Source organism: Eurypyga helias, unplaced genomic scaffold (assembly GCF_000690775.1).
Source record: "Eurypyga helias isolate BGI_N326 unplaced genomic scaffold, ASM69077v1 scaffold19036, whole genome shotgun sequence".
In the NCBI taxonomy this organism is placed as follows: Eukaryota; Metazoa; Chordata; class Aves; order Eurypygiformes; family Eurypygidae; genus Eurypyga; species Eurypyga helias.
Window position 1 is genome coordinate 97 of NW_010254907.1, and position 26498 is coordinate 26594.

Here is a 26498-nt window from a genome sequence, read left to right on the forward strand (position 1 = left end):
TCACCCCTTCACCTTTGTTGCAGGGCTTATACTTCCAGCCATCACTGTTTTATCTCTCAATGCTTCTACGAGAGTGGGAGAGCAGCACCTTACACAGCCATCAGTTTTCTGTGGGTGGAGGAGCCCTGAAGTGCCTTAATCCACAACAGATGTAGAGACACCTTTACTAGCTCCACAAACACTCATCTCCAAGGTGGAAGCACAGAGAGCATGGGTAGGAAAACACATCAGCAGGCTCATCACTGACCAATGTTGGTGCAGTGTGGTTTTTCAGCTCTGGTACAAAGCTCTTTCCCCTTTCAGTGGACAAGGGGACAACACTGAGGGGACAAATAACCCCGTGGTCAGGGTTACTCCCAAAGATGGCCCTCATCTAGCCACAGCTTTGTGAGCTGCTCATCCTTAATGATGCACCAACCACCTCATGCATTAAGGACACCAATGATGTGGTGGTTTTTATTCATTGAATGAAACCTTTCTACCAAAACTCCTTCCAGTGCTGCTTGTACTGCAGGGAGAGGAACCAAGCAGAAAGGCCAGAAGTCACCAGTGGGGAATGGTGGGACTGCCCTTGGACCAATCCCTAGACCATGTAACCTGGCTGAAGAGGTGAGCAATGCTGACAAGACAGCAGGGGTTGGAGGAAACCTTGTCCCAGGAATTCAACAGAGACCTGGGTTGAGCCAGGCAACTGGTAGGAGTCAGGCTTAGGGGTTTATCGTACAGGTCTGGAGATACAGGAACAAGGACTGTAGGGTCCACACAACAGAGGTACCCCATGACACTATGTCACTTCCTCCCAACCAAATTTCCAGTTAATGAGTTGATTATGTCATTCATGTCCTCAAAATAACTAAAATACCAAAGATCACTGGTTGCAGGTTCCTACCAACATAAATCAGTCTAGGTGCTTCCCTCCCTCAAGAGCATCACTGAATTGTTTTAGATGTGAGTCCATGCCCATTGCAATTGGTGTGGGTTCTCTGGTGACTCAGAGGGTTTTGGAGCAGCAACAGCTGAGCCACTTGTTTACATTCTGAAGTTTATTTACATGAAATGTTTCTCTTTTTTTTTTTTTCTTTTTTAAAATGTTAATAAATGAGTTCAGTGAACCTATTTCATTGTAATTCAAAGTATAGCAGACTGTAGAGTATTAAAAATTGCTTTGGCCTAGAAAACAAGCCTTTTGATAATAAACATCAGAGCACCAGATACTGCAGGATGGTCCAGCACAGATAATGAGTTAGGGCCTAATAGCATAAGATTTCCTTTAAAAAAATGCCCTCGGGATTTTTCAGATTAATAAATACTGAATTGCTCTGCTTCACTTTTTGACTTTTAAAGACTCTTACTTCAAATCTTGAAGTTTTGCTAGAAAATGCAAGAGCTACAAATTGTCTTAAAGAAACAGCATTCAATCTAGAACCACACATGAAATTTTCAAGGAAAGGAAGCTTTAAGAAAAATATCATGAGACACCCCAAAACTGAAAGTCGTCAGTGATACGACAAGGACCTTAAGACCATTTCATAGCAAAGCACTAGAAATATATTCAGCATTACAGAGATCAGAGAATGCTATCTCCATCTTCTGAAACCGCATCAACATCACGAAGAGCCAATAGTCACATAACACTGCATTTACTAAGTCACATAGTGTAATTTGCTCAGTGTAATTAAAAAATAAACAAACAAAAACCCAACCTAAAAACCAGACAACAGGGTAAAGAAGAGCTTACCTGGATCACTAAGAAATTCCTCTGAGGTGTTCCATGTCCTACCATCCAAGTACAATGTGCCATTTGTGAAGTTAAACTTGGTGTAGTCCCTGACACATTTGTGTCGCAAGTTGCCCATGAAGAGCTGGAGGCCTATGAGGGCAAAGACACTCAAGCAGAAAACGGTCAGGATCATCACATCAGCAAGTTTCTTAACAGACTGGATAAGTGCCCCTACAATGGTCTTCAGTCCTAGGGAGATAAAAGCCAAGAGTTTATAGACTGAGAGGCTGACACACGCCTGCAGATAGCTACTTTTCATGATGAAAATCTATGGAAGGGAAAATCTGAAGTGTTTCTACTACATGTTTGTAACTGGACAGCAGAAATGAGAGACAAGTTATCACTATGAATGTTTAGTTTGGCCTACTTTTGTCTGGACAAAAGTCTTGGTATTACTTTTACACAAACACTGATTTAAAAATGGAGGGAAAGAACTAAATGGAGGAATGGTGAGATACAACAATATTAATGGATAAAGAAAATATGGAGTGTCTTTTACATTTTCATGGAGCTGCAGTAAAGGCTGTAAAGCCTAAATCCCATTGAATTTTGAGAATGTGACAGTTTTAAAACACTCAGGTGATTCTGATAACTTTATCCCTCACATAAACAGATGAAGAGGTGCAGAAATGTTACTTATTCCCTGACTAATTTACATATTTTAGTGCCAAATCCAGATCACTGCCCTTATATAAATAATTCCTCTGCTTTCCATTTATTTACTTAGGACAAGAATTTGGGATTAGAAATAAGGCAATCAAATAAACCCAGTGGAAACAATTTGAGTAAAATAACCTGAGGCTCCAACAATAACTGGGCTAAGTCAATCATTTTATAATATGCTGACAATGTAGATAAATCATCTTAGTACAAACACCAAAGTCTTGGGTCACACAGATCAGCTTCTCCTGAGTTACTTTACCCTGTAACACTAGTTTCAGTTTATTATTCTATAAATATACAGATAGAAATAATTATACTGTTTTCTCAAAATATATTGCTTGCTTTTGAAGTGTGCCTAGAGATCAGCACTATTTGAGCTGATTGAATATTACAGGAATACGACAAAACCCAATCTTTTCAGAAAAAGACCCTTCTAAACTTGTGTGCTTTAGTTGGAGGTTAACATCACCTGCACAATGGCAACAATTTTGTTGTTTCTTTCCTATTTATATTTCCTTAAACCTCTATAAGTAGTAATCAGAGCTTCTGATAATCAGTGTCACCAGTGTGGCAGCAGTAAGAGAAACTGAGTTAAATGGAAAAAAGAAAATTCCAAAAGGAAATAGGAGGAATTCTCCTGGGCAATACTGAGAGAAGCACATTGATTTGCTCACTGAATATGACCAGGCACATTAAATCTCAGTTCCCTGGAATTCCACCCCAAGAGTTTGGCAGCCACAAAGGTTGAGCTAGTGCTGTATAATTTAAAATAATGTAAAATACACTTGAGGACTCATAAGAAGGCAAAATCCGGTTTTGGTCTTACTTAAAATTCTGCAGTTAGAGGAAGGGGAAACCATAGTTTCTCAAAGGAGGCTGAGCTGCTAGAATGCCGGACAGTTCCATCAGTCCCTGAATCCAGCAGCTCAAAATATTCCACTCCTGCACAGGGTAGTGCCACTAGATTAACCTGTGAATTATATTAACAGCTATAAAATGGACATTTAACTAAAAGAGTCTGACCCATTAGGTATTGGCAGCTCCCTTTCTCCACTAAATTCTTTGTTTGCCTCTTTAAAGCTAGTTTGTGGCATGGTAAAGTGTGAAAGGTTAGACAGGTCCCCGCTCTACACAAAAGTAAAGCAAAAAACCGTGCAGTACAAAGAGTAGGCAAAACTAGATTTTCATGCTATTTAAACTCCTCACCAGAAAGAGGTTTTACAAATGAGGTCATTTCTATTCAGGTACCTAGAAGAAGGCCAGCCCTGAACTTTTGAGTCCATTTGTAGATTTGGCTACCTATTTTGATGCCTAAATAAAAAGCATAGCTCTTCCAATAATCTAGTCGTGGGTGAACTTTATACCTGAATTGAAACTGGTTTTAGTTGTAGCCCAGTTCTGAAGGACTTGGACTTCTTGTGGTCTCCAGTGTTAAGAATAAGAATTTTCAGACAGCCAGGTCTTAATCAAGTAGTGAAATGGGGAAAAAAGAAATATGATTTGTAAATGCACTAAAATAATTTTCATTTTTCTCTAATATCCTGATTTTTTTCAATGAATATTATCATTGGCTGTCCTTTGAACGCACAGATGTTTCTTCACTGAAGCTGGTGAAATCTGGAAAGTCTTAATGCAAACTAAGTCTTAAAAAAGGGAAAAAACCAAACCACAAATTCTTTTAATTCAGTACCCTCTGCGGAATCCCTGAGCACATTTGTTTGTTTGTTTGTAATACAGATGCAAGCTTGGAGCCTGCGTTTGTACCCTCTAAGTACACTAATTAATCTTACTCACATGACCAAGGACAATGGGAGCCCTAATGTGAACAGGCATAATATTAGGAAACAAGACCTACAAAATCCTAACCACCAATAAAGAATACCTGCTTTCAAAATCAGGCCTCAGTATTGTTAATTTCAAGGTCATTTCATGAAACGTGTTTTTCTCAGTTTACTTACTGGTGTTTTAAATAGAATAGTAATCCTATACTATTAGTTTTACAAGTTCATTCCTTGCAGGTATCAAATAATTTCTTTATGAGAGAACTTTCTGCTTTACTTTCTTCTTTTTTTTTTTTGTTTTTTTTTGTTTTAGTAGCATACAGGCTTCAGAACAGTTTAAGAAGAGAATGCTTTAGTAATACAACTGCTGTAATTAAAGACCATTTAAAAATAACTTGTACTCTGCCTCATGGACCTTTGTTAAAACTTTCCAGGAAAACCATTTGTGGAATGGTATACTTACAATCTAACTTTTTTTTTTCTCACCCTTTAAAACCAAAATTTGCCCAGAAAATTAAGTAGCATCCATCAAGTTGCTCAGCACAACTCATTGCTAAGCAAAGTGTTTAAATCATCAGTCATTTTAACTTTCTGTGCCTCATAAATGGAAGGGCTGAGGGGAAATAAGGACACCCAGAACCTCTTGCTGGTCCCATGTTTTGTAAAAGCAATGCTAGATGTATTCAAATTTAGAGCACTGTTAAATCTTCTAGATAAATAATCCTCCTTTGAAATAGTGCCAATGAGAGCACTGCAATATAGCTTAATAGAAGATACTATTTATGGGGCATTAAAGGCATTTACTTAAATCTTGCAAGTCAGAAATCAAACCAGGCAGCATGCAGCAAAAACTGAGGGTCTGATACAAAGCTGAGTAACAGCTACACCCGTTAATGACAATGGGTCTACAGATTACTCCCTATGGTGTAATTGGTACAGGCTTTTCCTGAATCACTGAATTCTTCCCACACTTCTGAGCCAAATCCTGCTTGTGTGACATGAACAACACCATGAGATCCAAAATCAGTGGAATGAGGGCTGCACTGGCAGCCTGACATGTGCAGAAAGCAAGAAGGATTTGGCCCAAACATTCCTGTTGATGCAGGTAGAAATTAACACATTCAGAGGTTAATCAAATAATCAGTTTTCAAATGCAAATCAGAAATCATAGAAAATGCAAGCAACACCAAACAATGAGAAATGGCAAGATCCCACAACACCATCCATTCCTCCTACGAGACGTGAGAAAGTATTAGCATAATTCAAGATGACATCCACACCAGATGTTGGCAATCACCTACAGAACATCAGATGCTTTCATGCGCCGTCTGGAAACGAGTGGCGAGAATAAGGAAGAACAAAAGAAGAGCATGACCTGCACAACGATTGTCTTCACCTAGCCTACTCCTTCTCCTGAAGGTACGCATGTGTCTTGTAAATGAGCCATGTGTATGTAGGGAGAGAAGGGTTCAATCATGATGAATGCATTTTGCCATTAACCACTGATACATAGGGCAGAAAAGAGTTTAACAGCATGTCGGCAAACTTGAATGGTTGTCAGCCTTTCTGTAGACCATCTTTGCATGGAAATGTGACTATCAGGCCAATCTCCAAGAAAAACACAAATGTCGTGTATTTCTCACTTCAGGGATTGTTACTTCTTGAGTTAAGTCATTTATCCACCAGAAGGATGACATTTATCTCTTTGCAGGAGAATTTCAGTGAGACTGAAGCAGTGAATGGGGGTTAGAACAGCCTTAAATCTTGTGCTCCAAGTTCTGCTCTGGCTATCAGTAAAGTACTGCATAACATTTGCAGCACTATTTATAGTCTTTAGACTCACACTAACTTAAATGGGAGCTGGATCAGGCCCCAAAGTGCCTTGGCCCAATTTTCTATGAGGTCACCTTTCGCCAATATTGTGTGATTTTATGTGAGATGTCTGTGTCGTACAGGCCTGTTCCAGAAAGAGCAGTTGAGCTTCTTGGGATACAGAAACTTTACAAAATACTGATAGTGATGATGATGATGGCATGAATTTTGCAGGCTTTTGATGAGAAGGCATAGAAGGGTGTACCTCAGGGATTTACATTACCTCCATTAGTAGTTCTCAAAAAACATTGGTGATTTCCATGCAAAAAAATTATGATTCGAGACCCTCTACTGTCATGAGAAGGGTTCCTATTGAGCACACCATCACTTGGGTATGCTGGTAATGGGAGACAAATGACTGACTTCAGTGACTTGTTGTGCTGCTGACCATGGTTCCTATCTAGATTGAAAATGAATTAATCCAGTTGCCATGGAAACATGTAAGATGACAATCAATAAATAAAATCACTGAGAGTTAAAGGTTTTATGTTCCCATAGAGAAAATTTTACCTATTTCTAAGCACCTGAACATAAGGGATATATGAAGTAATGATAAACTTTTTTCTTTTAATAAGTCTGGATAAACAGATAGCCAGCTACTGTACAAAGCTAGTTCTCTCCTGCTATCATGGGCAACTGAAAAACAGAAAGAAATGGGGTATCTAGTGCAGAAAAGGGAAAATTGAGGGGATCCATGAAGGTCTTCTGGCATGTTAAGGGCTGCCACAGAGGGTAAGACACTGACCTGACGTCCTACACAGTGGCTGTAGGGTAAAAAATAATGAGCTGATAATGCGTCAAGAGAGAGTGAGGCTGGATTTGGAGATATGACCTGCAGGTGATCCATGGCATGGGGAGAAGGAGATGATGGCATGATGGCAACCAAATGGAGCCCTAGAACTCTAGTGAGGAGGAAGCCCACGGCTTGCTGATAGATGCTAATATTTGGATCTGGATCTGAGTTCATCCTCCCAGGGCTAATCTTCTAATAGTCAAAGTATTGAGATGCTGGAAGAGACTTCTCAGGAAGACCATTAGAATTCCACTTTGGAAGGACTGTTGGAACAAGTCAGGTAATAAATATCAGGTCAGGTCTGAGGTATACTAAACACAAACTTAGTCCAGGAGTATGGACTCTGAGAGTTTGGAGATGTTTATGAGTCCTGTGAGTCTGTGCCCCCTAAATGTCCCTGTGCATGCTTGCACACTTAGAATGAGACATTAAAGGTAGGTGAGATTTTTAAAAGCACTAATTGTTAGCTTTACTGACTCCCTCTGGAGTCAATAGTGAAACTCATTGATTTCAAGCGAAGCAGAATGCCTTTGAAAACCAGCCTCTAAGTGCTTTGCTGGACAGAAGCCTTACGCCACGGAGAACTTGGCCTATTACTTTCGGTAAACAATTTCACTGAGCATGCTGAGTCCAAGTATGTTTGTGCAAACATAGCTACCTGATGGAAAAGTGTGATCAATTTTATTGAGGAAAACCTTAGTTACTTGAGAAGGAGAATACATCTCAGTGTTCTTCACCTAAGATGTAAAAGAGGAAGCAAAAATAACAACCTTCTCTCTAGCAGCTGAACCCAAAAGCTCCTGTAAGATATTCGTGTTCAGCATCTTTTCATTTTCAAGCCTATTGTGGAAAAATATTTCATCTCAGCATAAGTCTACGTTATCATTCAGGACTCAAACTGATCTCCAAATAAACAATAGCATCATGTCCAATATTTCTTTCAAAATATATATGTCTAACTGAAAAATGAACTGACTCCTCTGGGATTATCTGCTAACTTCAAAAAAGAACAACTTCAGCTGTGTTTTACAGGCAGGTAGGTGTTCCTTAACAATTTGTAGCTCTCCACATCTGTAATTTTAACAAACTCATGACACAGATAATCTTGACAATAAAACCTAAGGCCATATAATCTATTATCATATCTTCATGCAGTTATGTCAACAAATAATTTATTTACTTGTACCTCGAAATGAAGTTATCAAAAAACTTAATCAAATAGTCAGAAATAATATTAAAAAAGTGTATGTGAGTTATTATGTTTTACTCAAATAATACTACTCATATGTCCTTTTTTGTCAGTTTGTTTGTTTATATTAACTAACCAATGTAACAACTCTGGTTTTAATATCACTGAATGACTTTGATGTATTCTTAAAAATATTTTTTCTGAATCTCAATGCTCTTTTATTTTCCACTAAAAAAAACAACCAAAATTTATCATTTGATGTAAAACAAACTTCTGCTCCAACTCTGATATAGGACATCAGAACATTTATATATATATAACTCAGAAAAATTGACAGACTCTGCTCCGAAGAAGCTCAAGCTTGAGACAAGATGGAAAGAGAAAGGTGTCCCCTGGAGATGGTTGTCCCTTCAAGTTAGTCTTCAAATCACTAGCAGAGGAAGCTAGGAAGCTCCTGTTTGCTTTCTGCTTAGCCACTACTGTCCCGCATGATCTGTAGAACTGTGCTCAACTCTCTGTTTCTAAAGGGAAAAAAAAAAAAAAAAATCCTTTCTCAATGAAAATCCTCAGTTCCAGAAGGCTCCAATGGGCTCCTCAGTTCCAGAAGGACAAGGAACTACTGGAGAAGGTCCAGCTCAGGGACACTAAGATGATGAAGGGCCTGGAGCCCCTTCCGCATGAGGAAAGGCTGAGAGAGCTGGGTCTGTTTAGCTTGGAGAAGAGGAGGCTGAGGGGGGATCTTATCAGTGCTTATCAATATCTAAAGGGTGGGTGTCAGGAAGATGGGGCCAGGCTCTTCTCAGTGGTGTCCAGTGACAGGACTGGGGGCAACGGCCATAAACTGGAAAACAGAAGGTTCAGCCTGAACATGAGGAAACCCTTCTTCACGGTGAGGGTGACAGAGCCCTGAACAAGCTGCCCAGAGAGGGGGTGGAGTCTCCTTCCCTGGGGACTTTCCAAAGCCGCCTGGACTTGTTCCTGTGTGATCAGCTCTAGGGGATCCTGCTCTGGCAGGGGCGTTGGACTAGATGATCTCTAGAGGTCCTTTCCAACTCCTTCCACTCTGTGAATGTGTGAAAACTTAACAAAGTCTCTCTGCTAATAGATTATTCTATTTAAGCTTAAGACCAAATTTAAGACAGGAACAAATTTGAAGGAACACCAAACCTAATGAATGACCACGTCAAGGTGTTTTTAAAAGCCGTATTTTGACACACACTTTCAATGAGAAGTTCCTTGCTCTTTCAGCAGTTTCACTGATTTTCATTAATTTAATCTTGGAATGATGAAGTAAGCCCTAGACCCATATATATGTTTTCTTATCACCTCATGTCCAGAATTCCCATTTCTAGCTTTCACTCCATATGAGTGATGGTGATTAATTGTAACACATGTCTGTAAACTTCACCCCACAGAATTTATTTAGATTTATATTATAGTGTAGATATTCAAAATACAACAGGTGGTAAAGCCTTTCTAACCTTAAAGAACTCTGCATGAGAATCTGAGCAGTTGTCTTGATGTTTTGAATATTTTTGATGTGTAATTGCCAACATCTGTTCAGGATTATCACCATTAGGATCTACCATGCATGGTTTTTGCTATCTTCTCTACCTTGTCATGCAGGTTGGAGATGTTAAACACTGAGGCTGAATGAGACCTGTCCATAGATAATGCTTGGCAAGGAAGTATTGTCATATGGTTAGTCCTCAGTGGACTCATGTCTGCATAAATTACTTAATAATAAATATTATTTATTATTTTAAAAAATATTAATAGATTAGATAAAAAGCTATTAAAAAAAGATCTTCTTTCACTACCAGACCTGTAGTAAACCACTGATTTTTATTTTTTTGGGGGCAGGGGTGGAAAACAGGGGACAATCATATCCTTGAAAATGTGAGTTGGAGAAATGCTGAACCTACTGAAATTAATGATGAAATGTTTTCTGATCTCTTCAAGGTCAGAAATTTAAACAATTTCTATCACATGCAAATGGTTGAACATCATGACAGATTAGGTTATCTATGCCTGCAGTCTTGAAACCTCAGCTCATAGCACAGATTTAGATTCCTCTGTCGATGCGTTCTTAATCAGGAATATGCATTTTGAGGTCATTGACCTTCCATTTTTAAAAATCAATATCCAAAGACTTTCTAAGAGTTTCACTGCCATTTTCATATGGTTCATGAATGACTACTTTGTGTACGTGATTCACGAGCTGCTGCATGCTGCCGTTCTTGCAGCAGCACTCATCTTAGTGAGATCTGTAATTTTGGAAATACTCTAATTCCTTCTGCCCACAAAACCAGTATTGGAAAACATACGTAAACTGTATTCTATTGACAGGTCACATTCCCTACATTCCTCCATTTCCTGATCAGCATCTATGGTTAAGTCATTTGTAATTACTGTGTTTACTACTGGAAATGGCATGTAGGCTTTAACTGCAGCCGGAGTGTTTAACCTGATTTTCACCTGAAATGACTGAGATTGTTTTCAGCGCCCGCAGTACTCTGAACGTTCGTAAGGCTGAGACATTGCCCAGGTCCACAAATTCAGTTATGTATCTGTAACAAGGGAAAGTCACACACAGACAATGACAAAACACCAGCAAAAAAAAACAACAGTCAAAGGGACAAAGAGAGACAGAGAAAGAATCACTTGTAGCTGAGAGCCAAAATGTAAGGATCAGGGCTTCTTACCTGGGATTACTGAAATAGTTTTTAAAGCTCTCAATACCCTGAAAGTCCGAAGAGGTGAAACACTGCCTACATTCACAAATTCTCCTACATACCTGTAGAATTAAGTCACAGTTATTTGGAATTATACAATAGAGTATGATGAGACTTGTCTGAATGAAGAATGCATTCATACATAGTGGGAGTGAATGCAGCTGAATGAGAGTTGCATCCACTTTTCAGGCTGTTCTTTGATGCCATTTGTCCCAGGCTTTTCATAGCACACATTATTTCAAATGTTTCTTGAACTATTAAACTTATCTAACAGGCATCAATTCTTTAAAATGACCGGGTGAACTTTGTTATTATGTTGTTCAGCAATAAGTACTTGATTTTACGGTCATGTAGTTTAACAAAAAATTCTTTACGTTATAAGAAACATTAAGAGTTATTTTGCTGCTCTTAAAAAAAAAAAAAAAGCTTCAAATACCCAAGTAATTTTCACATAACAGGTTCTGCAAACTAAGTATAGGACAACACGGGAAAATATCAAATGTTTCTACTGGGTTATTTATTCTAAGATGCTATAGTCTGTGGTAAAGCAGATGTTGCTTTCAAGACATGCTTAAAATTTTATTTTTTTTTTCTACATCAAATCCATGCCCTTTGGCTGCAGGAAGATGGATTTTGAATGAATATAATTGCAATCCTACTAAAAAATATTTGTGATTAAAATACCAATCCCAGCTCTTCACTGCTGTGCTTGTTTTGGTCATCAGGGAGACCCATGCCACATCGGAGCAAAATGCTCCCAGGAGGGTCAGTTATGGAACAAGTTTGAATTGATCAGTGTGGCACTAAATTATTTCTTTCAACTCAGTATGCAGTACAAGCATATTCACCACTGTATCTTCTGAACAAAACCATTCTTGGACCCTTTAATTTCATTATTAAACTCCTATTATATTTCATTTACATATTTTACTTCTTGGCGGTATTTATTTTTGTATGTTACAGAGAAAACTCACCTGGTTATTTTACAAAGCCTGCTTAAGTGGGCTTTGTGCAAAGGCCTCTGGGGAGGACAAAGCATCCTCTCCATATCTACTAATCCAGATTATAACCTGGAAGAGCAATATTGTTTCTCCTCTTCATAATCTCATAGGGGATTCTGGGCAAAGATTTCCCTGTTTGGTAATTCCTACCCAGGTTTACCTACTGCTTCTCTTCCAAACCCTTCTGCAGCATGCAGGGGTGGAAAAAAAGGGAGTTTGGGAAGAAGCAATAGCATGGGAATATGGTTTTGCTGCCCAGAGGTTTGTAAAAACACATTATTAATATGTGAACAAGTGTGTGAAGCAAATATTACTGCTGCTTGCTTACAGTAGTTAATTAAGATTTATTTTGGCCATTTCTTAGATGAAATTGCAGCAGACCAGTTCTGTATCTGGGAGCAAGAAGCAAGTAGAAATCCCTTCCCAAATTTTCCTGTTAGCCAGGGAATTGTTACTGTGTTTAAGCTTTTGGCAGGGCACTTTCCAACCCAGAGTTACAGCTGCCTCTCCCTCACCTGTTCGGGAAAACACTTGCTAAGTGATGTAAACAGGAGCCGTTTCATAATTTCCCCAGAACCCACCCATAGCCCCACAGAGGGTCAGAAGCCAAAGTGGTGTCTGTTAGCACAGGGTGGGAGAAAAGCCCTGGAGACCTGTGGCACTCGTACTCTGTAGTGTGCTATTTAAAACTACTCTCTGTGACCCAATTTGCCCTTTTTCTGCCTGAAAGAGGAGGTAAGAAGCTATTTTGCAATAACTGTGATCAAGTGATGGTCATCCCCTATAACACTCATCACTGAAAAATTAGATTTTCTGTTAGTTCAAAATGCTGGCCCATCTAGATCTGATGGACCCTCATCAGGCTTTCCCATTGGGAACCCTCCAGATACAGAAATACCTCCAGCATCACACTACAAGCAAAGGCAACACCAGGGTTACCTGTATAATCACTCTTACTTTAAATTACTTGCAAATTGAATTTATATGAAGGAAATAATAGCAGAATATGGTCCATTATCCCACTCTCTGTGGTATCTGCTGCTTGCATACTCGGGAAGGAGGTTTCATTGTACATACGAAGATCATATTGCAGTCAGTTTTAACCCTCTCACTGTTGCCTGTGGGCTCAAGCAAACACCTTTCTATTTCTTTTCTATTCTAGAATTCTAATTATTTTCTATTCTAAAAATGTAAAGTAAGAAAAATAGGAATGGATGCTGGTTCTGAAAAGGACAGCCATTGCTATAAATTGATATTGAGCGGCTTGATTTTTAGCAGTTGTGAGCCCCCTGTTTAATGGATCTTCTAACTAAGAGATGACATAAAAATTTGAAAGAAAATTAAAATTTAGCTGGGAAAGAAATGGCAGACACCAAAACCTCTTATTAAACAAGCCTTAAGGAAGTCTTCATGAATCCTTGGGCTGGAGCACTGAGTGGACATTCAGTCCAGAAGAATTAGAGAAGCAAAAAGAGGTGCAAGCCCACAATCTCTGGGCAGCAAACCCTGGTTCCTACCTGCAGGGAGTGAATTCACATCTGGGCAACTGTCCACCTCAAACTCTGTGCAAACTCTCACATCTCTGCATCTCCCTGAGCCCCAAACACCCAGAGATAATGCAGACAGAATTTAAGGGATATCCAGACCTTGCCCTGCACTGACTGTTTGAACTTGCAATTCAGTGACAATAAATGAGATGACCCCAGAGTTCTGTAGAGCTGGGGGTGGTGCCCCAGCCTCCATCCAAGCAGACGTGATGAAATGGAGCAGATGCATTGCCAAGGCTGCAAGTTCATGCCCTTTTCTCTGCTCCTTTCTGCCCCACTCTCTAAAGCCTCCTTCCTTGTAGCACAGGGGGATCCCATGCACAGAATCTTTCCATGTGCTGAGTTCAGAGACCTGCAAATGAACTCATATCATAGAATATCCTACCTCACAAACAGATGCTATTATCGCCTGTCTGATGGACAGCAGAGCAGGCTGGTGATGCTTTGTGTTGTTCTGTCCTGCCTCTAAATGTTGCAGAAGAATTACACTTAGCAACTGCTTGATGACAAGTTTAGCTGAGAAAAATACCTGATGTGTCCTGACCTCCAAAAGCTCCTCCCCACTTGCATTTCATTTTTTTTTTTTTTTAAAGCTTATCACAATGGCCAGATTTCAGTTCAGCCAAGTCCATAGGAATGCAGTAACAGATACCAGGATCTGGCCTAGGGCTGGCTTTGATCCAAAGCCTACTAAAATAAATGGGAGTCTTCCCAATGAAGTCCACGTAGGTTTTACAAATCTTCATGCAGTTCTGCTAAATGCTGCTCAGAATCATAGAATATATCAGGTTGGAAGGGACCCATAAGGATCCTGAAGTCTAACTACCTGCACCTCACAGGACTAACTAAAACCAAAGCATATGACTAAGAGTATCACCCAGACTCTCCTCGAAAATTGGTCCTGATCTCTGCACCCTACCAGAGTTTTTCTACAAACTTCAATGGCCCTCACTGGCGTTCGGACTAAATTTGGCTGAATAATTTTTACCAATTTTGGTTCCTTTCAAATATCATAGGCCCGGGAGTTCAGCTCAAATGTCAGTTCTAGCAGGCTTGCATCTCACCTAAGGCTGTGAATTAGGAGATGTAAAGAGGGTAGCAAGAACGAAACTAAAACCATAACAAAATGTAGGTATCATTAAGCAGAAAATACAGGGAGATCAGAGTAAATCATTCTATGATTAGGAACTGGGGCCTTTCAAAGTATCTCTACTAGCTTCCACTTCAAGATGACATGTGCTTTTTGCATGCTTTTCTCATTTCATTGACTACAAAGAAAATATGGATTTCTATCTCAGCTGAAGATACCAACAGGGTCAGATATCTGCCTTTGGCCAGAGCTTGGGCTGACCCTGTGTCCGCTGCAAGCATTGGCTGACTGCTCCCTTACCCCTGTGTATTTTTAGCTGTCTAGATGCCACAAATCCATGAGCTACTTCAATGCACCTGAACCCCACGTGTCCTGAGTGAACTCTAATAATCTAGGTAGAGGTATGGATCTGAAAGGGAATATCATTTTGGGGCCCAAATTTTTATTCCTAAAATATATAACGAGTTTCAGAGGCCTTTTATTTCTTATTGTAGTAAAACAGTAATTACTTTCAGGGTGAAGAGACTTTGTGAAGTGAAGAACATGAAAAGAACTTTGGTAGTGTTATAGATAGAGTACAAATTGGGATTTAAATTCACATTCAGTCACACTTACAACACTTTCTAGTTTCTAGTCTGAAGCTTCCCAAAACTACATTAGGTAGGCAAGTATTGTTGCAGATATTTTCCAAACAGCTCTCTGTGGAGCACAGAGAGAGTAAATAATTTCTCCAAAATAGTGTAGTGAATTGAAAGAACAGAATCAAGAATTCCTCTGACTGCTTCCTCTGAAACCACGTGGGAAAAACAAATTCTATCCTAATACACTTCAGCATTTTCTCATTTTCAGTAAAAACTGAGTGAAAAAAAAAAGAACAGCCAGACAATTTTTAAAACCTTCTATTGCATACTGTTGTCTTGAAAAATATAAAGGAGTGCTACTTACGCCATAACAATAACACTGAAATCCAGCCAGTTCCATGGATCTCGAAGGAAGGTGAATTCTGTCATGCAAAATCCTCTCGCCAGTATTTTTATCAATGACTCAAAAGTGTAAATGCCAGTGAAAGTGTACCTGGGGAACAAAGTGACCAAGATTAGCAAAAGCATTAGCAAGCAGGGAACGGCAGGATCAGCAAAGGCAGAGTCAACCCAACCTTACTCGCATGAGACACTCCTGCTCATCTTGTTAGGGTTGCTCATGTGAGTCTCAGCCCCAGCATGGCTGTGTATGAGCAGCTTCATATATAGACCATGTAAGAAATGGGAAAGCACTCATGACAGCCGCAGGATGAAGATAATTTTCACCACAGGCTGTACCTTGATGAATCCTCACTCATTAAATCAAGCATGAATATTACACTGCTAAGCTGTGCTATGGGACTCTTGAAGCTCTGCCTGCAATTGCCAGTGAAAGAGGAATGGAATTTGCCACATTCCTTGTTGTTTCTCTGGTTTGAATTAGGGCATTTTTTCCATTCATACTTGTCATTTCTTCCTGCCCAGGACATCTTGAAGGACAACAGGTTAAAAAATGTCACTACTTGGTTTTATTAGCTAAAAAGGGTATTGTTACTCCAACGTCCCTTGTGTTTCACTACCCATGGCAAATCAAAACAACCCTCAGAATTAAACAACCGAATACCCTGACTGAAAAAGAGGGAAAAAACTCCCACCTGAATACTCTATGTATTAATTTTGACCTGTTTGACAGTAAAAGAGACACAGGGGTGTTTTTCTCCCTTAGTAAGATAAGTTGTTTGTTACCAACACCCTCTTGGCTGTGATGATCCTGAATAGAACATACATCTTACCTTTTGTAATAAAGATGATACTTGTAATAAAACTTAGCAAATTCTCTGTTGCAGACAGTAATGTATCTATCTGACTTATAACATTCAGATCTGTATTCACCCAGGGCTCTACCTGGCTTTATCAGAGACATACTTCAGGACCTCTTTTTTAATGTTTCTGCCTGAGGCATCTAGATCAATAGGACTAGGTATTCTAGGATATATCTTAATAAAAATAATAAATGTATAGTATCCTTCACTGGCATTCCCTACCCCTTTTCTCCAAATGAAGATGCAGATGATACCAAAGCCTATTAAAAAAAACAACCAAAACTAACTGAACAAACACCTAAAATCCCATAAAACACAAATGTTATATATCGTGATGTTAGGGGCTGTCACTGGTAACACTAGCTTGAGTTTTTCTGTTCAACCCCTAAACATCAGCAGCTATAATGTTGCCATCACACACACAAAATTATAACAGTTGGGATTCCTGTTTGGTAAAAAAAAAAAAAAAGAAAAAAAAAAAAGAAGTGTGAGCAATTAAAGGTAGTAATATAAGGAAAAACTTCATTATGCATGAGAAGGAAATGTTATCTATATAGCTATATTCTGCTGATCTGCAATGGGGGTCACATGAAGGTAGTGGCCACTTTCACACCCTCCTGCCATGTTGTCACATGTTAGAGCTAGTTACACGTTATAAAACCTCAGTATGCTTCATCTTAAAGTGGAGATTAGCAGAACTGTTTGCATGCAACAGTGGGTGCAAAACATTTCTCACATCTCCTCTTTGACCATACACCTAAGCATTATCTTGTACACAACTTTCCATGGCTCCTATTTACTTTTGCTCTGGTATTTCAAATATAGGTCACCCACATGACAATCTATTTAAGCGTGTGTATTCATTAATACACGCAGAAAACACATGCAAGAATTAAAAAAAAAAAAAATAACAGTACATAAGCTCATTAAAAATATAAAGCACTTGTATTTATTCAGCATGTCAGATGGTTTAATTGATTGTATAATCATCATCTAATACTAAATGGATCGGGCAAAGTCCTCCAGCAACGGAACAGCTTCTTTAACAACAGAAGTCAGGATTGTTAAAAAATTTTTAGTGGGGCCTGTTGAAATTATTTCTTTTTCAAAATGGTACAGAAAATATTTTAAAGGAAGATCTAGGACAAATATTTGCACAAGGTAACTCCTGTATTCCCTGTGAGTCTCTGGAACTGGAATTTGAATTACATTTCATTGGGTTATTTTGCTCCTAAAAAGTACTTCCCTTTGATTTCATTCTGTGCATCTGAGCATGAAAAGCAGAGAAGTATGAGGGGATCCAGAATAGGAAACATGGAAGGGAAATTATTTACTTCATCCCACATAGGTTCATTTGCATTTCTGCTCTTTCTTGCATGCCCTCCTTAATGACAAACACTTCAATATTTTCCTCCAGAATGTTCAAATTCCCAGCTGTAGACCCACTGACCAAAGTTTCACTCACATGGATGAGATGTCTATGTTTCAGCTGAATATCATGGCTATGGTATATATATATCACATATATACATGTGGCAGTTCTCAATAACGCAAAGACAACATCAGGAGAAAAGGAAGATTACAGACATACTTGAGGTTAGTACACTATACAGAAAGACATGAAACATCCTGGGATTAGGATGTTGTTATGATCAGATGAAGTATTTGGTTCAGTGTTATCTATAATTAGTCATTTATAGCCTGGAAGATGTGCCCTGCATGATTTTATGGAACCTTAAATAAGGGCATTTTCCTGTCTTTCCTTACAGCCCTGAGTAGACCAACCACCAGGCTACAGAGCAGCAGATGGCTGTGTTTATCATATGTCAGTCAAAAATAAAAAGTGAGTTCTGATTGGTTCAATGAGCCAAAATAATTGTTTAATGCACTGTAGGTTGATTAGCTTGTGCATCTGGTATCTGTTTCTAACAGGAATATTTTAAAGCAACTTAAAGGAATGGGCTTTCAGAAGCCCGTTAATGTCTTTTAACATTAATTAAATAAAAACCCCCACAACCTAAAAACCGTCAAGTGATATATTTGATATTTTTTCTGAAGGTTTGACAAGTTAAAAAGACATGAATCCTCATAAAAGTGTTCCCAGAGAATTTTATGCTTGCTCATATACTCTGCCTACCAACGGTTACAGAGAAACACTTCTCATGATCTGCCCAGTCCAAAAGAATCTTCTGCTTCCAATAAGTTTCTGTTTGCGGACAGGACTAAGTATGTCCTGGAAGTATTTTCTGTAATAATTCAACTTAAAAACTCCATCAACCAACTGTGATGTGTCCAACCAGTAAATCTCTTGTATGGGAACTGTGGAAGGCTGGCCAGTTTCAAATGGAGATCTCCTACATGATTTCATACAAAGGTAGCATAGCAGGTACATTTAGCAATTAATACGAGCTTGGTCGATTCAAAGTTGTTAGTTTACTTACTAAGTGAGTTTTCACAAGCAACAAAAACCCGGCAAAATATTTTGGCAAGGCAGACATTATGGTCAGTATTACTGGAAAGAAATTTGACAACAGCAAACAAGATGAAAAGAAAAATGTAGCAAATGAAAGAGGAAGAATGAGATAAGGACAGCGCAGCTGTAAACCAGCAAGGGTACTTACTCAACATATTTGTTCCACGAAGGAGTCTCTGATTGTGCCATGAACACACAATTAGTTAAAATAGTGCACATAATAAACATACTGAACAATGTAAATAAGTGAATTAAGGAAAACAACTCATATGTTATAAGACTTCATAAATTTTTGTCATTTCACACAGGATATGGCAGTTCACTCAAACAGCATTATATATACTTGTTTGCAAGTGCATAAGGAAACAAATAACTATATAAACATTGAAAAAATGAGGGAAAATATCCTCCTATTTTTTTAAAATTTGCCTGTATCTTTTATACCTATAGACAAATGTACTGACTCTGCAGTCTTCTGAAAATACAATACACTAAATTTACAGCTGTGTTGGTCAGACGACAATGTGCATAGGTGCACAACTTTGTACAAAAAGAGGGATCACTCTCATTTAATTATCTATGTAAAAACCTGTGTCTGCAAATTCCCATTTTATTTTGCATCCTGAAACATTTCTCAGGCAGTAGGGCAACTTATAAAACTAGTGTTTCTAATCTCTCTAATGGACTTGAGGTCTTGTTTTCAGTGTAAAATTTCACCAGAAAATAATAGAAGCTTCAGAGCACTAATTTTAAGGCTTGGTCTGCAAACCCAGTTGGCAAATATGAAGTCTTGGTCTGCAGAGCTGACTGCCTCAGCTGAGGCACCAGTTTCCCTAATTGGAGGCTAAAATGAACCTCCCAAGTGTATAGTCTATGCACTTAGCTGCTAAGCTGGGGCCATAAATACAAAAAGGTGCACCCTAAATCCAATTCCTGAAATTGAAAACAATATTCACTGAAATGTGCTCCTAAAAGCACAGGGCGTTATCTGTAAAAAAAATTACAAAAAGTGATGGGATTCTCCTGCATAAATAATAGGTCTCATGCTATTGGAGAAGGTTGGACTAATGAGTCTAAGTGGATGGAAGATAAGGCAAACAGCCTACAACTCAGTCAATAGGTCGGGACCTTTCTCAAGGAAGAACAGTAGCATCCAAATGTAAAAGTCTTTTGCCTTCTTTAGAAAAAAAAGTTGTTGCTTTTTTTTTTTCTTTCACCTCTTTACAGATCCTGTTGGTGGCATTTTTGGTTTAAGAATGATTAAAGAATATTGTTTCACAGGTATGTCCTGAAATGTTTGCATGAAAGTTGCCCTTTCATAGAGCTAAAATTGCTGCTGAATACAGAATGGAACATTTTCCAGTGGGGCACATAAGCAGTTACAAAGTTAAATTGGTAGTAACCAAGCTGCACATTCCCCAGTGCCATTGCAGAAAGCAGTAATTGAACTCAAAGGGAATGCTCATCTCACAAACATTTTCAACTTCTGGGGCTTACACCTCTTCCTGAAGGACTGTGAAGGATATCGGATATCCAGTCACATTTCCTCATGTCAGACTGAGAAGTGTTTCTGTAACTTGTGTCCATCTGTTAACACAATTAGGTTGTAAGCTACAGCTAGCCTAGAAAACACTGGATTAATTTTTCAAATACAGTGAAATGCTATGAAAACAACAACAATAAAAGAGAGTGGTATCTTCAGGCCATGCCAAACACTGTACTTCAGTTCCAAACAAGGAAATTCCTCTATAACCACCCAGTTTAGGATCACTGGTCTGATTTATACATTCATTTTTCCTTGTGGTATAAACTAAACCTAACAGCTTTCCCAGATGTTTGCTTACAGGCAGATGTCATCACCTTCATACTGAAACAGAAAGAATACACAAGAGCACACAGGTTGAAAATATAAGGGGTCAGCTTTGGGAAATCAAATGCACTAGGAATTCAAACTAAGTTTCATGAGCAAGCTGAAGACTACAAAGAACATAAAAGATAGAAACATTTCAGCTGGTTATGCATCCAAGTCAGAAAACTGTGTTAGAAGAGAAAGGAAATAGAAAGTCCTACAGAATGAAAGTTAGAATTCCCACATGAAAACTAGTGCAACTGTTTGCATTAGAAAAAAATCAGCGATGATGATCCACTCAAAAAGAATAAAGGAGATGAAATTTAGATATCTGTATTAGCACACTGTCTGTTATCTATCTTAGAACTCCTACTAACTCCGCTTTTGAAAGCCTATTAATCCATAAGTTGACATGGTTAACATATTCAGAAGTATGGGTTAGAATCTTATGGACCACAAACCAAATATATCAAGCTACTCATCAGGATCATTTCTACAATAAGTTGAACCTATTACCTCTAATTTGAAGTTATGGAATAGGCTTTGAGCAAACTGATTCTGAAAGTTATAAATTTTATCATCTACCACAAAGTTATTGAGTCGAACATGGCATATTTAAAGTCTATACTTCATTATGATGGATAATTGTTAATTAGCAGACTGAATACTAGAGGGTCTTTAAGTGATCATTGCCAAATTACACATAATATGTGCAAGCAAAGGTTAGTCCCAATCAATAGTACATATAATTGGTGCTTCACAAGGTCTCATTTTCCCTTACGGAAGAAAGCATGTAAAATCAGATGGGAGAAAAGTTGGAAGCAGAAAATATTAATAAAGATTGAAAATTCTTTAAGAAGGTGTTTTTTTTTTTTTTTTAAATGAGCCAGAATCCGTAGTTCTAGCATCAAGGAAAGCAATTTTGGCCAAAACCTGATTCTGGCAGTGGCTATTTGAGAGCAACAGTCCGTAATGCCCAGGAAAACTAGGAACTAGCAATAGCTGTGGATTTTATACACAGCAAACTGCCAGGAGGAACTCGGGACACCACGAAATTGTCCTTGGCTTTCAGGCAAGAAGAACTAAGAGGAGTCTCTTAAGTATAAGGCATCAATGAAATGTTAACAGTGGTTTAATCTTATTAGTAGTTAAAGATAGTAAATAAAGATGTTAATAATAGCTAATAATGATGCAGAAGGTAAAAAATGTTCATCCAAAATTTCTGATTTGCATTTGATACCAATGGGATGCCAACCTACACTCCCCATGTCCTCTGTGACAGAAATGGACCAGGGCCTTGTTCTGGCAGCTGTCTGGACCATGGTCCTTTCATGAGGCCTCCTTGACTCTGAAAGAAGAGAGATGCCTAAAGAAGTTTAGGGGTATGGTGCTAACTGACGTAATCCACCTTAATAGTAGACTGTGGATGTTCTTGCCTTTGAAAGATATATTTCTAAATTACTAGACTAATCAGGCTTTACTGGATGAGCAGTGAACATACAGGATGCCTGAAGTCTCAGTGCAAGAACTACATCCACAGCTAATTAACCAAGAAATGCGACCTGCACAACTTCTATATAAGATGATTTTATTCTGTCCTCTCTGTTCTGTTCCGTTGGCCTTCAAGGTACACTCAATGACTGGAAATGGAAATACGGCATCTACTAAAGAAGGTTCTTCAGACACTTACGTGACAAGGCACCATTTGTTAATGTTCTTTTTTGGCTTTTGCCCTGGGGAAAATAAAGATTGCTTGATTACACTCATGCAAGACAATAGATCTGGTTCCCAGATTCATGTCTATGACATTATCTGCTTGAGTACTTGCCGATTCAGGCTCCTTTCTGCCTGGGATATTGACTGTCTGCTCAGCCAATTGGCCTTTGTGTTTCAGGTTGATGTGAAAGGTCTTTATTGACAGAAAACAAATCAGTGCCTGATGCATTAGCTAGCTTCATCGTCATTTCTCTGGTATTGGAGTTGTTGCCTCCTGCCTGTGTTTGCTGAAGACTGAGCTGTTGTATTTCCTGACATCAATGAGAGGTGAAAACTTAGGTCTTTCTGGAACTAAAATTTCACTTGCATTGCGACTGTCCACTCCGAAAACTTTATGCTCCTTATCTGGTCATATTTCTGTTCCTGACATATCTTTCAAATTCACTTCTCTGCGGTCTTTATTCTTGGCAGTAATGTGATAAGGATTTTTGCATATTTATCTTTTGGTTGACTGCCACCAAGGCCATGTAGTTCCAGTGTATTACTTGTGACCTCTTGACTTCGCCAGCCGGTGTAAAAGAAAGTGAGTAGAAGACAGAACAGGCTTCCAAAACTGTAGCCAATATTCACACATACATGCTTTTTTCTGAGAAGCACAATTTTCAAATTCTTCTCCTAGCCACACCCGTGCAAATGCACTGACCTCAATTAACTTCAGTAAGGCTATGCTGATGTAACTGTACCTAATAAGCACTGTTGGGCTCTAGGTATGCAGCAGCATGTGCTGTACTGCTTGCACGTATAACCTGATCCATAAGCAAATCTCTCTGCATAATTCTATGGTGTATTCTTAGTAAGCGTACTAACTTCTTGGCTGATACCATATATTCATTTTTGCATAGAATTATTGTTACCAGAAACTTCACCCATTTTTCCTCTTGCTAGAATATCTATATTGTCACTTTTTTTTATTATCCCCACTGCATGGACAGCCTCTGGGAATCTGGTTTCTTTCCCTGCTTTTGTCCCTTAAATTTGATAATAAACTAATGATTCTAGGATGCTACCTGCTTAGTATTTATTAGTTCTCTGTAGTGGACATGAGCATTGCAGATGAGGGATTTCCATCGCTACAACATTACATAATCTTCACAGCAGCATGTGGAGTCTTTGAATTAGCACTGCCAGGTCACCAATGCACACTGTAGATAAAGCAGGCAACTCAGGAAAAAGGGGGTATTTTCAGTAAAGTTCACCCAAAACTGAATGTTTGGGACAGTTTGTTCTTCCAGAGAGATGGGACTATGTCACAATATAATGTTTTGGTGGCCATGTTAAAGAAAAGAACAACAAACAAACAAGCCAAAACCAACTTTCCGTGTACCTTGCGTAACTTCAGAAGCAAGAGCTAGGGGAAATCATGCATCGCCCCTCCATCTAAAGGTCCAGCAGACCAGCCTGTGCTTTCATTCCCAGATGGATAACACACTGCAATAACCAAACTAAAAACCCAACAAAACAATTTTAAAAAATTCCGTTTTGGGGAAACAAAAAAATTGAGTTTTGAGGAAGTTCAAAAGTAAACTGTATCTGCATAGTGTGTGACAGTGTCTCATGGGAGGGGTTCCTTAAGTGCTCTGTAGCAAAGCTCTCCATCAGTGTAGGTTTCCCCAGGTGTGCTCCAGCCTCCTCGTTCCCTTCCTTTCTGAGATACTACAACCAGTTTCTTCCACTGACTCTTCACTAAACATGATCAGGTCCTTCACACCTCTTAATCCTGAGTAAACTCACCAGATTCTTCAGCGCAGTTCACATTATCACATGCCAGCAATATAATACACTCACATAACATATAAAATGTTATATGCGTCACATAGCTCACATAACAATATAAAATGAAACAAACTGAAAATACAAGTGCATTTCTGCTTCTGCAAGCAAATTCAGCCAAAAGATTTAAAACATAAGATGGTTTCTGACTTCCATCCTTCTGTGTTTAAAAACCATGCAAAATGCACAAGGAGGGAAATCAACAGAAAGGATATGAATGTACCAAAATTTTAATTGCTGCTCTTCTGATTGGATGGAAAGGACTAAGTATATACAAGGCAGGAGTGGCACTAAATCGAAAGATTGTCTTCCCTTTGTTCAGTACTATAAATGTCTGGAAAACAAAATAGAAAATGAGAACATTCAGTATTTATATTTATGCCCAGCTTTTCCCAGCCCATATCCCTTTGGAAAATTCCTGCCAATATCCCATACTTCTTACCCACTCCATCCAAAGACCCCCAAATTCCTTTTCACTTCGTGAAGAGTTTTGTCGAAGACCCTTCCAGCAGAGCTGCTGCCTGTCCTACTGCAATATCCCAACTATTTTTTTTCCTCATTCCTTACAGGGTCCTGTGCCATCCCCTCCATCACAGGGTTGGGAGAAAAGTGGAATCACCTTTAAAAATAAAAAATGACCGGTAGACTGAAGTGTGGTGGAAGGACTTTTATGTTGCTTTCTTTCCCAGGCGTCAGGAACCTTTCTATGTTGTTACTCCACCTTCACTTTGTTGCCTTCAGATGATGTTTTTTGTCTCACCAAGTAAGTCGCTGCATGAGGCACAGTTCCACAGCAGGATCTGTCCCTGGCACTGAGGCACTGTCATTGTGCTCAGGTTAATAGGAGCAGAGGAAATCAATACTGTGAGTTATCTTAAATCCAGAGCAAAGGTGAATTGGATGCTGGCTCAGTTTACAGAGCTCTGAAGATGCTCCACCAGGCACAGAAAAATTAATATTCACTCAGAGACCAGACTGGGACATCCAATAGATAAACTCTAAGCAACTCACCCACCTTGAGTCTAAGACCTTCATGACACTAAAATTGCAAATCTATATCTTGCTGCTTGTGCCTGGGGACAGCAGACAAATTAAAAGGTAAATTAATTCTGGCCCTTCCAGGTAACTAATCTATTTGTCTTTATCCGTTTAACTTTTATTCTGTAGCTCGTGCACCTGTTTCTACACTGTTTTAAGTAACATTGTAGAGTAAGTAGCATAAACAATGAATTCATTGTTTACAGGAAACAGCATAGCCCAAAATCAGGAACATCAGTACCTGAAAGAACTGGAAGCTGGCTAAAAATACACTGTGCTTCCAAGCATTATTTTGTCCCCCCTTTTGTGAAATGTTTGGAAAGGGGAATGAACTGTAGTAAGCAACCAGCCCAGCTCCGCTGTCAACAGCTTTTTGACAGAAGCTGTTGTGGCTTTGGTCCAGCTTACATGTGATTCCTCATCAGGTGATGCTTACTTTGGGATGAAGCTTACCCTTCTGCAAAGCGACAGCACTACACATGCTACTCACATCTCCCTTCAGCTCTATTTTGGTCATCTTAAATGGTGTTGAACTGTCTCAAAAAAAAAGGAACGGTTGTGAAGGTGCCTCCTGCTCTCGTGCAGAGTGCTAGCACAAGACTCAAGTCACCCAGAAGCCCTTAACATTAAGGGGCTTAAGTGATAAACAGACCTGTGAAGAGTCAAGGCTCATGTAGAAGACAAGATAGGGTAGATAAAACCTCTGGCTTAATTTAACTCAGCTACTGCTCTGCTCTTTACAGACACTGTATATTCATACGCAGTTATCTGAAAACACCCAAGTTTTAATTATGTTTTTTATCCCTCATTACTCCTCTGCTTAAATGTTTTCTGGGAGCCCTGTTCATGCCAAAACTCTGATCCTTAATCTGGAAAAAAATATTTTTACTGGCTGTAGAAAGATAAGGACCAGACCCCTCAAAACAGAGACAGCGTTATGCTTTAGAAAAAGAAAAGAAGCAGGATGGCCGGTGCTCACCTTACGGTCATTGTAGAAAGGGTCAAGGTCCTCCAATGGCTCCCCAATGAGCTCTGGAGGAACAGTCCCATAGATATCTGGCAGCTTCTTGCAAGCTTGCAAATCAAACTGAGGCTGAGGTTTCTCTTCTTCCCCCAGCTGCTCTCTGTATTCCTGCTTTGCATTCCTTGCAAGCTTCTCTGCAATTCGTTTCTCAATAGCAGCCAAGGATTCAGGCGTGAACCGGTGGAAGCTGTTAGTACCCGGTGGTAACAAGAAGTCAGCCATCTTTTCATCCTGCTTTGTCTTTTCTGGTCTTTACTCCTAGTAGTGGAAACAG

The 26498-nt window shown here is 39.1% G+C and overlaps 1 protein-coding gene across 1 annotated transcript; it reads right to left on the minus strand.

The window, feature by feature from the left end:
• Positions 1-1738: 1738 nt before the first annotated feature.
• On the minus strand, positions 1739-26498 carry LOC104505550 (sodium channel protein type 5 subunit alpha-like; the record flags this gene model as incomplete). Its single annotated transcript, XM_010153170.1, has 6 exons — positions 26180-26498; positions 24378-24496; positions 18916-19005; positions 15397-15525; positions 10557-10648; positions 1739-1969 (listed from the first exon to the last, which is right to left on the minus strand). Coding segments are annotated over exons 1-6 (928 nt in total), but the record flags the coding sequence as incomplete, so codon positions are not given.